This window comes from Phaethon lepturus, unplaced genomic scaffold (genome assembly GCF_000687285.1).
Source record: "Phaethon lepturus isolate BGI_N335 unplaced genomic scaffold, ASM68728v1 scaffold22920, whole genome shotgun sequence".
Classification (NCBI taxonomy): Eukaryota; Metazoa; Chordata; class Aves; order Phaethontiformes; family Phaethontidae; genus Phaethon; species Phaethon lepturus.
The window spans coordinates 31,331-43,989 of NW_010513004.1; the positions used below are offsets into that span (position 1 = coordinate 31,331).

Sequence of the window (12,659 nt, forward strand, 5' to 3'; positions counted from 1 at the left end):
GTCAGAACCCCCATGGATATGCAATATTGACATCTTGGCAGCTTACTAAAAATAAACATCATTGGGACCTGAAATAGAGCTGAGAGGTATTACTGAGCTAACTCACTCCTTTGCAAGGTATTTAGATCCTAGTATGGTGCCTGTTCCTGGTTTCAAACCGAGAAGGTTCTATGTATCACTGTAGTTGTATCTGGTTCCAATTAAAATGTAAGTGAACAGATCATTGTGATGAATTCCACAAGAAGCAAATAAGCTTCCTCTAAAAAAATGGAAGCGATAAGGGCTCAGTAAATAAACACACCATAAATTCACTCTAGGCAAGTCAGATCAATTGCTACTAAGCAACAAGCCTCTTTTCTTTGGAAAATGCCTCAGTAAGTCACTCTATAATCACAAGATAAAATGGAAACCTTAAATTCATAAACTGTATGATGTAAAACAACATCCTTAGGTTAGGTTGTGACTGGGTTCTCTTGTTCCGCTGTCATGTAAGAACTCAAACCCTGACATTAAAAAAGGAGGAGAAGAAAAACACTACACACACTCTCCCATCTGTAAAATCTGAAGAATTTATTCAGATAAACCTTAAGAACTTTCTCAAACATCACAGCATATTAGTGTACAAGTGTACAATTAATGACAACTTCAGAAATCATGCCTTTGGTGCAAACCATAAATTTAATGGTAAATGCCACAAGATGTTTTTTCATTACTTCAAAGCAGCATATGATTGACAATAAACTTATAAATAAATATTATCAGGATTAAAAACTGTATTTAATGTGTATTTAGGTTTGAAAAACTCTAGATTGCTAGGGAAAAAATCTCTATCTGACAGTTCTCATAATTAGAAACATTCCTGGCTGAAGTAACACAATTCAGCAGTCTTATTTTTAAGAGAACTGTGCATCTTCAGTTTGGGTGGAAGTATTAATATCTTCCACAGAAGTACATTATGATATCACAGCACTCAATAAAAGCAGTGACTTAATTTCAGTGTGCTCTCCTGGTAACAGTATTTAACTGTTTTGAAAATTTAGCTTTAAAGCAGGTATCCACCCACTATTGGTTTTCAGAGATCTCATTACAGATAACCTCCTGGGGAGGATGGCATATTTTCCTCAGGATTCATGCTTTTTTGTTGGCTTATCAAAGTAAGGAGTATTGTCTTGTAGCAGATCTTTCCTGGGTATGAGCACTGTAATAGAAAAAAAGCCTGTAAGAATATAATCTTATAGAAAATACTATTTAAAATTCTAAAGTTGTTTTTACATTTACAAACAAAACATCAGGTTACTACAATGAAAACCTGAACTTCCGGTAAGCATACAAGCAACATCATGGTATCTACCCAAGACAAAATTGTATTAAAGATTTTTACCTACTGTTGGTCAGAATATTGCCTTTCCCTTTTTCCTTTTACAAGCACTGAAAATATTTTAATAGCATTAAGGATCCACAAAAAAAGTATAAAAGTGTTGCAGTAGCTTTGAAAGAATGGTAATTTTATCATGCCTGAGTCAGATTATGTTTACTTCAACAGTTCCAAAATGAGTATTAAATTTGACTTAGCTCTCTCACCCAACATCCTGGAATCGGATATGTAAAATGTATCTTGCCACACCTGTTTTAAAGGCCAACAGGAAAAAAAAGCATCAAATGAAAATTATGGCCACTATATCGTCACAGAAGTGCAGTGTGTTCATAATGATGTACTTCGACTAAGTCAGAGAGCTGCAACAGGTACAGTAAACCTGTAAATCTGTGTGTTTGTGTGTATGTGTGTGTAATGAGTTAACATTCTGTCCGAAGTGCACTGATATCCCCTATCTTCTAACAAAGAAAACGGATTTCCTTGGAGGTATGTTCCTTCTGCATCTGTGTGCTGATACTGATGCATTATTAAGTTTCTAAGAGCTTTAAGTAAAAATTAAATTGCATTACTTTTAAATTTTCTCACAAGTATTTCATCTATGACAAAACATGTTGACCAACACACCCAGAATAGTTACATGAAACAGAAATAGCAAAGAAAAACAGAACTGGATATAAAGTATTGAAAAACAAAAGTCCAAACAAATAAAGATTGAAAGAATTTTTAACCTTCTTTTTCAAAGCTAAGTTTTGAACATACACTGCCAACACACCAAATCAGAATCATCAGAACATACTGCATGTGTGGTGTATTACTAAAATGCAAACTCTGTTTGTATCAGCTTAATCTGAAATTAAAGTGAAATCAATAGAACATTTATATACTACTGAGTAATGTAACTCAGACTGAAACATAAAAAAAAAAATCAGAAAAATCTATCTAGTAGGACTAACAAGCTTCTAATTGAAATTGTCTTCTCTTTAGTAAGAAAACCTCAGCCTAATTTCTTTTTTTTTCTCTTTTAAAAGGTTTACCAGTGAATCCCAACATAACTATACACCAGTGCATCTCAAATTCTTTTTAAATAATAACATTGCCCTCTACACTGCCTCTATGACAGCACAGAACAATTTAATTTGATTAGGGAAAATGCTCCCCTTACCAATATTTGTTCTCACTGCCTAAGACAAGTCTTTGGCTTTCTTTTCAGTTATTTTGTTTGAGAGATTCAGGATTGCATAAAAAAAAAAAAGAAGCAAAACACTAGATGTAGCTAAATACAAAAAGTTAAGAGTGAAATGATTCTGACAGTAACTTGCTTCAGAAAACCAGCTGCAGCAACAGGTTTCTGAAACATTTTTCCTAGTTTCTTTTTTCTCTGCCCTTCTTTCATACAAATAGCAATTGATCACTTAAATCTTTTTTTGGGCAGTGGGGCGATCGCTTAGGATGAAGCAAGGACATAATACAAATTTAAATACAGCCCAAAATGTAAGTATTTTACAAGAAATAGGCAAATATACTTTCTATTACAGCAAAGTAAACTTTCACCTAGAAAGTTTACAAAACAAACATGTAACACCTAAGATGAAACACTATAAGAAGCAAACTTTTCATCTGAGGTCACTTATTTGCCAACAAACAGCAACTCAAGCAGCCATCTTAGGGCTGCACTTCCACTTTTTTGGCATTAAATCTGTCTAAAGACTGTTATTTAATACAAGATGGTACCACAAAAGCTAACTGTAATTAGCTGAGGGAGCTAAACTGTAATTCTATTGGCAGTATAAAAGCTACCACAGAGCATAAGGATTAAGGATCAAAAAGGTTGATTTTGTTCTAAAACTTTCTTAAATACTCATTCAGAATGTGCTACCTAAGGAGAATCATAAACCTACAGAGGCATTACATACAACAAACTTCCTACCAGAAACTGGCTCCTAGGTGCCAAAAAGCAAAGGAAAGTGAGATGATCCACTTGGTGTTTTCATCATTACATGCACAAGATGTTTGCAGAGGACACAGCCAGGACAGCTGACCCCAACTGACCAAAGGGCTATTCCACACCATTTGACATTGTGCTTGGCAATAAAAGCTGGGAGAAGGAGGAAGGGGGAGATGTTCAGAGTTATGGCATCTGTCTTCCCAAGTAACCGTTACACGTGATGGAGCCCTGCTTTCCTGGAGATGCCTGAATACCTGCCTGCCGATGGGAGGTGGTCAATGAATTCCTTGTTTTGCTTTGCTTGCGTGTGTGGCTTTTGCTTTACCTATTAAACTGTTTTTATCTCAGCCCATGAGTTTTTTCACTTCTACTTGTCCGATTCTCTTCCTGATCCTGCTGTGGGGGGAGTGAGCGAGTGGCTGTGTGGGGCTTAGCTGCCGGCCGGTGTTAAACCACGACAACATCTAGCCATAGATTCAGCGGGACGTTGAAGTCCCACTTCCAACATTTTTCCCCTTTTTAATCTCAGACAACTCTTCTTTACAAGCAACAAAGGATGGAAACAGTAGGGTGAGATATTAAATGAAATAGAGCAGCAGTGGAAACCACACCCATCTATGGGTATAATTTCACACAGTGCACCTATTTATGCTATTCAGCATAAACTGTCAAAATATGGTGACAATTAACTCAACTCCCCAAAAATTCTGAATTCCTGCTTTCAGAAATTTTCTAATAGCACACTCTGTGCTACCAGTGACACTAATAATATAGTAAGAGCTATACTAGAATTTCTTAGTTCAGAGTGCTAACCTGACTAATCAAAGCTGGATTCTTAGGAAAGATGCAAACACGCTAGAAGCCTGCTCAAAGAATGGCACTTAGGAGTAATGTTGTGTTACTGATCAATTTAACATGGTACAAAGGTCTGTGTATTCCTTCTGTAAAGAGATTTGCTTTTACTCTTTCACTACAGTATCAAGCCAAGCATCATTTGATCTTCTGCTTTTTTGTATTTTGAGTAATATCTTGTTCCTGGCCACAAAGATTTTTCATTGCCATGACCTTTAAGAATAATTTATTGTGTAAAATAAAAATGCTTTTTTTTTGGTATTAGCTTTGAATGTAAATTTCAACTTCACTGAATGCTTTTTACATTTTAATTATACCACAAGTAAGAATATCCATTCTGTAAATTTTCTTTTATACTGTTTATTCTTATTCTGTGAACTTCTATCATGATGCTCTGGATTTCTTTTCTAAAGCATTCCTGGTCTTTTAATTGGTGATTCACTACATTATCAAGACCAAATATTTCTCACTTCAATATATATTCAGAACACACACAAAACAGACAGTTTTCAAACTGTGACAGCTGTTTCAAGATTGTTTTGTTTAGTGCAGTAAGATCAATTACAGAGTGAGAAGCAAAGCTTAGACCTACACAAAATAGATACAGAAATAAATTAAAAAAAAGAATGGGCAAGAGACTGCATAATAACATCCTCTGCATTCATAAGGAGGTCAAATGCATAGATCTACTCCAGATTTTTTTGCTACAGGACAAAGTTTTCCTGGCCAGTACTAGATTCTGGAAGACCTCCTTCTTCCATGCAGACGTCATTGCCACCACTTCTTTAAGAAGTCTGTAAAGTTAGGTGGGTGCAATTCTATCACTTTTTTCTTTTTTTTTGAGATTTTAAAGGAGACAGCATTAAAACTCTGCTACAGTCAACACAGACAATCATCACTACTCTCCCCTTGTCCGCTGAGTCAAATCAAGTCATTTCACTGTAAAAGGGTATCAGATTGGTCAGAGATCTTCCCTTTGTAAATCCTTGCTGACTACTCCCAGTTCCCATTGTGTTCTTAAAACATTTGGAAACAGCCTCCAGGATTGGCTCAATCACTTTCCTAGGGATCAAGGTGAGGCTGACCAGTCTCCCAGATCCTCGCCTTGCCCTTCTTGAAAAGAAGAGTGACATTTGCTTTCTTCCAGTCCTCAGGCAACTCCTCTGATAATCATGACTTTTCAAAGATGATTAAGAGTAGCCTCACAATGACATTAGCCACCTCCCTCACCACCCAGGGGGGCATCACATCAGGTCCCATGGATCTCTGTATGCCCCTAGGGAACATGTTTAAATGTTCCCTAGCATTTTCCTCCTGTAGCAAAAGTCACCCTTGCTCCAGACATTCCTGATGGTCTGAGGCCCATGATTCCTGAAGGTAAACCTTAACAGTAAAGACTGAGATGAAAAAGGTACCAAGCACCCCAGTCTCTTCCATGTCCTTTGTTACCAGGTCCCCTGCCCTATTCAGCTGTGGGTCCTCATTTTCCCTCATCTTCCTTCTGCTGCTGCTATACCTGTAAAAGCTGTTCTTGCTGTCCTTCACACTCTTTGCCAAGATCAACTCCAGGTGGGCTCTGGCTGTCCTAACTCCATCCCTACACACTCACAACAGTATTAGAATATAAATTAGTATTTGAACATGAATTCATGTGGCTTTTGCAAGGGAAGTTCTGCCTTACAGTGCCTGCTGGAGTTGTCTGAACAGGTCTTGGAGGGCTTCCACAATATGTCTGGATTCCCAAAAGTTCCTCAGTGAACACTTCTAAGAAAACAACAGCCTTCTTATGACAGAAGGTGTTGCATGGGTAAGTCACTGGTTAAACTGTTGGAAGTGAACAATAAATGAACAGGTCTCCTAATGGAGGGATGTCAAAAGGGGAGTTCTACAGATATTTCTGTTGGCATCTGTGCTGTTCAACATATTTGTAATTAACCTGGAAAAGAACATTTTTTTAATTATAACATCCTGAATAAGTTCTTTAAGAAAACGGCTTACTGTAAAGAATTGCAGGATGAGCTTAAGACTTGACTGACTAACCAGTAAAATGAGACACAAAATCAAACATTGACACATGCAATGCAGACAGGTCAAAAAATTATAAGCTTCACAAAGAAAGCGACAGGTTCAAAACTGACTATGACCATTAATAAATACAAGATATTTTTGTTAAAATAAATAAATATATGTACGCACAGCAGCCAAAAATGAAATTCAGAATTAGGAATGACTGGGAAACCAATGGAGAATGAAAGAGAAAACATCACTGTACCATTGGTGGTGTATAAATGCCTGGCTTGATGACAGTGCTCAGCTCTGATTCAGAAAGCAAGCTCTAAATGATCTTAAAAGAGATATAGTAGAATCAAAGAGGGTGCAGAGAATAGCAACAGAATGATCACAGGCATTCACATATTGTTTCACAGAGAAGCTGTTCCATGGTGGTGGCGGGGAACAAAAGAGGGGCAATAAGGTCTTAAAAACTCATGAACAGCTTGGTGAAAACCATGGAATTGTAGAATGGTTTGGGTTGGAAGGGACCTTTAAAGACCATCTAGTCCAACCCTCCTGCAGTGAGCAGGGACATCTTCAATTACATCAGGTTGCTCAGAGGCCCGTCCAAACTGACCTTGAAGGTTTCCCGGGATGGGCATCTACCACCTCTCTGGGCAACCTATGCCAGTGTTTCACCACCCTCATTATGAAAAATTTCTTCTTTATATCACATCTAAATCTACCCTTCTTTAGTTTAAAACCATTACCCCTTGTCCTATCACAACAAGTCCTGCTATAAAGTCTCTCCCCAGCTTTCTTATAAGCCCCCTTTAAGTATTGGAAGGCTGCAAGAAAGGTGTCACCAGAGCCTTCTCTTCTCCAGGCTGAACCCCAGCTCCCTCAGCCTGCCCTCATACGAGAGGTGTTCCAGCCCTCTGAGCATTTTTGTGGCCCTCCTCTGGACCCAGTCCAACAGGTCCATGTCTTTCCTGAGCTGAACACGGTACTCCAGGTGGGCTCTCAGAATAACCTCCCTAGACCTGCTGGCCATGCAACCCAGGATATGGTTGGCCTTCTGGGCTGAGTGTGCATTGCTGGCTCACGTCCAGCTTTTCACTCACCAGTACCCCCAAGGCCTTCTCAGCCGGGCTGCTCTCAATCCTTCATCCCCCAGCCTGTATTGATACCGGGAGTTGCCCTGACCCAGCTGCAGGACCCTGCACTTGGCCTTGTTGAACGTCATGAAGTTCACATGGGCCCATTCCTCGAGCTTGTCCAGGTCCTTCTGGATGGCATGGTCCAGAGGGTTGCATGGGTCCCCCTTGGTGGGTGTACTGGGTGCCCCACATGCCTGTGTCCCTTCTGGGTGGGGGTACTGGGTGCCCCCCCCCAAAGGTCCCTGCTGGGGGTGGGTACTGGGTGCCCCACACGTATGGGTCCCCCTTGGGTGGGGGTACTGGGTGCCCCACCCGCATGGGTCCACATTTGTGGACTGCACCACTCAGCTTGGTGTCATATGCAAACTTGCTGAGGGTGCACTTGATCCCCCTATGTCACTGATGAAGATATTCAACAGTACTAGTCCCAGTACTGACCCCTGAGGGACACCACTCATCAGTGATCTCCATGTGGACATCAAGCCATTGAATACTAATAACTGGATAGTAAAATGGATAGGAAATGAAGAGTAGGACCAGATTCAAAACCACAGCCAGTGACTCTTCATAAAACCCAGAGTAAATTCTTTGTCAAAGGTTCCTGGATGCAGTAAATTTGCACAGGTTGACAGGAGCAAGTTCATGAGAAAGCAACCCACTAAGGATAACTAAAACAGAAACCATCTCTGCCTCAGGAAGTGCTGCCAGGTGTAAACAGCTGGAAGATATGAAAGTTCACTTGCTCCTACTCTTCTACTGTCATTTGCCTAGGATCACTGTGGAAGACTCGACACTGGTCTAGACATATCTTTGCCCTTGATCATAATGGCTGTTCTTAAAACTAAATGCTCTACCAAATCTAAAACTGAAAAGAGTTACAAAGCTTTACAGACACCACTTAAACAGAAGTGAAAGAAAACAATATACACAGCTGAAGATTTCTCTTATCCTCTACCACGCAGTTGCATGCTGAATGTACTACTTCTCTTGTGTTTGACTGTAAGATAAAAGAACTCCTAAACCAGGAATGAAAACTTCAGAATTAGACAGGCTTTGCATCAGGGCCATCATTGTGTCATAAATCCTCCAAGGCAAAATCTGAAACTTAAATTGTCAGAACAAGGTTTTGGAAAAGAACACTCAATTCTCAAAAGTAAAAGCTATTCTATGGACCGTGTACATACTGCATTAGTTAATTCTCCTCAGGCAACTTCTACCTATTTGGTAGAGCAAGCACCTATCGATACTGTGGCTACTACATTTAGACATACACTGACTGACTAGCCAGTAGATACATGATGACTTGCTAACTAATTGCTGTCACTCCTAATGGCTAAGGTACCAAGTTATAACTTCTTTCTCTCAATGAGGGCATTAAATGCAGTCACTGCTTCTTTTCTGCCAGCCTCTGTATTTCAAAATATTTGTGTAGAAACTTTATACCTTTGAAACCTCCACCTCTCCTACGCAGTGACATTAGCCAATAGGCTTAAATTAAGGGTTTGGGCAGAGAAATGAAAGAGGGACAGACTTCTGCGCTCTCTATCCCTTTACTTAGTTTTCAAGTTTTATATTTATTTACTGAACATTTTAGAACATCTTTTCAGTATGCAGCTTTACTCACATATTTTGTCGGAATCTGTGTGAATTGCCTGAATAACAGAAGTTCTGAGAATCACTTCAACATCTGCAGCTATTTTCAGAAGCTAGTAAAAGAAAGAAAAAACCAAAACAGCAGAGTAATTTAAATTATATGTAATTATTTCTGAAGGTATATTCCATACTAGACAACTATTCAAATAATGAAGCCAGTCAGTTCTATTGTTCAGTTAGTTATGCGCTATCTATACATACCTTTTACTTTGGGGATCCTGTAATAATTACAGGTTGTAACATAAGGTACCTTGAAATACAGCATGAGAGGAAGCAAACTTCTGCTCAGTAACACACAGCAGTAGAAAATCTACACACCCAATTAAAACTGCAAATGAATAAGGTAGAATGCAACTAACTAAAACAAGTAACTAGTTTCCAATGATCAAAGACATTTGTGAATGCCTCAGTAACATTTGACTACCCCTAATGAAAGGGCAATGTAGTTCTTTTAACATTGCTGCTCTTGAAATAAGGAGACAAAAATATGGGCAAAACATGACAAGAATTAAGAATACTGAGGTTTCACATAAAAGCAGTACAGGAACAAGGCACTGTCTAAATATCAGCAGAGTCATTAGTGTTTGGCAAAAGGCCTAGAATTCCTTCCCTCATTTAAAAGGATAAGCAGAAGCACCCTTGCTAGTTTTGGTGAGTGATTAAAGAGAAGCCTAATACTTATTTGCACGATACCTCTGTCAGACATAAATGAAATTGCACAAGTGAGACACTTCGGCAGACATGTTTACACTAGGAAGTACTGTGTACACCCAGCAGTGGATCTTTGCAAGTGTTAGAGCTCAAGGCTCACTGCATTCCTCCTCCCTGCTTTCCCTTTTAGGAGTTTGGGTTAGGTATCCTCCAGTTCTCCCTACAAAATGTCCACTAGCAGCTAGACTCTATGCTCCTGAAGCACACCTTCCGCTTCAGATTTCATCTTAACGGAATTCTGCCATTTGCTCCAAGACTGCTTCATGGAACAAGCCACACTACATGAAGTAGAGGTAACCAAGGTAACTTCAGAAGTGCACTCCTGATCTGAACTAAAATGCTGCAGTAGATTCAGCTGCCACATCTCACGTTCTAATACTGCAGATCATTACTCCTACCTCCTTAGGTCACTACATAACTAAGTGTCTGATGTCATAGTAGAAGACATTGCAGCTTTCTATTCTGGCAAAGCAATGCACATTGGGTCAGTCAGTATTTATTTTTTTTAGCTGCTGTCCAAAGCAGAACACCAATGCCCCCAGTTTATGCAAGCAAGTGCCCAAATTCTCACAAGTCCTGTATATAATTTGATTCAGTTCCTCTGCATCCAAGTCTATTTGGGGTGTATATATATATACACAATAAATATGACAGCTTCTGTGATGTTCTAGGATTCTGTAGTTGTGATCAAACACTAGAATTTCTTCCACTGACATTTTATCAAGGTATCAGTTAACCCATATTAAAAAGTTACATATGTGTTACTTTGTAGGTTGTTATTCCTAACAAATACAGATCTAAAAATTACAGCAAGTATTTTTCCTGTACACCTGTAACAAAAAGAACATACAATTCAACAGATCAGATACCAGGAACACAAACACGGAAGTAATACTATCAGGGCCTGATAACAAGCAGAAAAGGTAGAAAGTCCTAACTAAATGCTCAGAACTATTTATGTTACTGTCCAGTGGTTGGTATGATGCAAAGGTTTAGATTTACCTCTGCAAAGGACTGATGGAGGCACTTTCATTGGCATTGGCAGTGCCCAATGCCAATGTAAATATAAATACAGTGTGTTAAGAGGCTGAATGACAAGGACTAAATTATTCATGCTGTATGGATCTTAAGAATTAAAAATATGTAAAATACAGAAGTTTTATTTCAGGCTTCAGTAAGTTCTAGAAAAATGACTTGGTAAAAAGTGGTAAAATAACAACTGAGCAAAGGTAACTTACATAGTGAGTTAACAGAGTGTTTTACTCCTTTTAATGCACTGTAAGAAAAGAAGAAGCAACCCCCCTGTAATATAATTAATATCTCTATATTAAAATAGTCATGATCATTTGGCTTTTTGTCTCCCAAAAAAGATGCTACCTCATTTGTCATCAGAAATCAAAATACCTTCTCTTGTCTGCCAGTATCTGAACAGATTATGTAATTTCTCTGTATATTTGTGTGCTTGTTTATACAACAAAGACCAGGTAAACTTAAGTGATCAGAGCTCAGAGAGATATTATGAAGTATACAAAATATTTACATGAAAACACCAACACAAAACATTTTTCCATAATTTTATTATAAGCTTCAAAATAAGCATATTGAACTACCAGAAGACACTTCTCCTTATGTATTTTTGTATGTGCAAAATTCTGTAACATACTATTAATACCAATGGAGGTATCAATATATTTATAAACAAAGATCCATGTAAAAGCCTTTTAAACTCACCTGGCTCTCACAATGTCTCAATACGCACTTACATTGGTTTAGAGATCCTTTAAGTAAAAAGCTCCTATATAAGTATTCTTATACAAAGTGGAAAATAAAATCCAATGAAAATGAGAAGTACCTCATTTATCTTCTCTTCAGATGTCTCGTCTTGGTTATTTTTGAATTCTTCATTTATCTTTTTTCTTGCAGCTAAATGAAGTAAGCAAAAAGACTGAAGTGTGAACAAAAAATTATATCTTGTCTTTGTCACTGCCTCAAAGCTCAGAATCCCAAGTCTTTTATAGCACCCTCCTGGTGCACTCTGCCCAAAGTATTTTAACATAAGATTTCCATGGAATTTAGATGATGTCCTATTTTAAGTTGACTGATACAGGAATAAAATATGATTTCCTGTCTAGCATTCCAAGCTTTAGAAATAACTAACATATAGAAGCCACTACTCAAAGTTGGTTTGCTAAAAAAGCTCCCCGAGGAGCAACCGTACATAAAAAGAATCAAGTCAAATGCTTAGTACAGTTAAACGGGCTCTGGCTGAATTGAAAAGTTAAAAAGAAACCAACAGGGCAAAAAGAAATCCCAGGACGATCACCAAGGTTCCAAAAAGCGATGTTTTCCTTATGAAGTATGGGTTGAGTCCTTGAGTCTAACAACCAGGTTTCTGTTTCAAATTAAAGGCTGTCTGATTATGGACACAGAAGTTTTCACAGTGATTACTTATATAATGTGGAAAGGAATAATTTCAAAGAAGATTATGTTAAGAATTCTTCTTCTGTTTATTCAGAGAAGAAAGCTCCACAGAAAGATAGGTAAGCATCCACAACACACAAAAAAGTATCTCACCTTCAAGGGCTCTGGTATCATTTTTAAAAACTTCTTGCCGGGTTCTGTGTAATAATTTAAAAAGCTTCAAAACCTGTCAATACAACATCAATAGAATTACCTTTTTGCTAGCAGGATTCTTAGTTAAAATGAACATGTTACAATTAACAGTGTTCTGGTTGATCTTTCATAAGTCTTCCCATTTGGTACAGAATTTGGTATTGAATCAGTCTCTAACATACTTGAGCTCAGTTCCTGATCAAGTAACTTGCAGACAAAGTATATATGAGGAAATCAAAATCCTAGACAGTTCTAGAGCTTTCAAATTAATCTCAGATGCTAGAGAGTACTAGCACTACACTCCTATGTAATTATTTGGCATGATGGCAATATAATCTGAAAATACATTGATGCAAAC

At 38.2% G+C, this 12,659-nt stretch overlaps 1 protein-coding gene across 1 annotated transcript; it reads right to left on the reverse strand.

Moving 5' to 3' along the window:
- Positions 1-1,121: 1,121 nt before the first annotated feature.
- Positions 1,122-12,350, reverse strand: LYRM7 (LYR motif containing 7). Its single transcript, XM_010288983.1, is given in 4 exon segments — positions 1,122-1,198; positions 8,949-9,030; positions 11,541-11,611; positions 12,263-12,350. Coding segments are annotated over 4 exon segments (318 nt in total).
- Between the last annotated feature and the right edge of the window lie 309 nt (positions 12,351-12,659).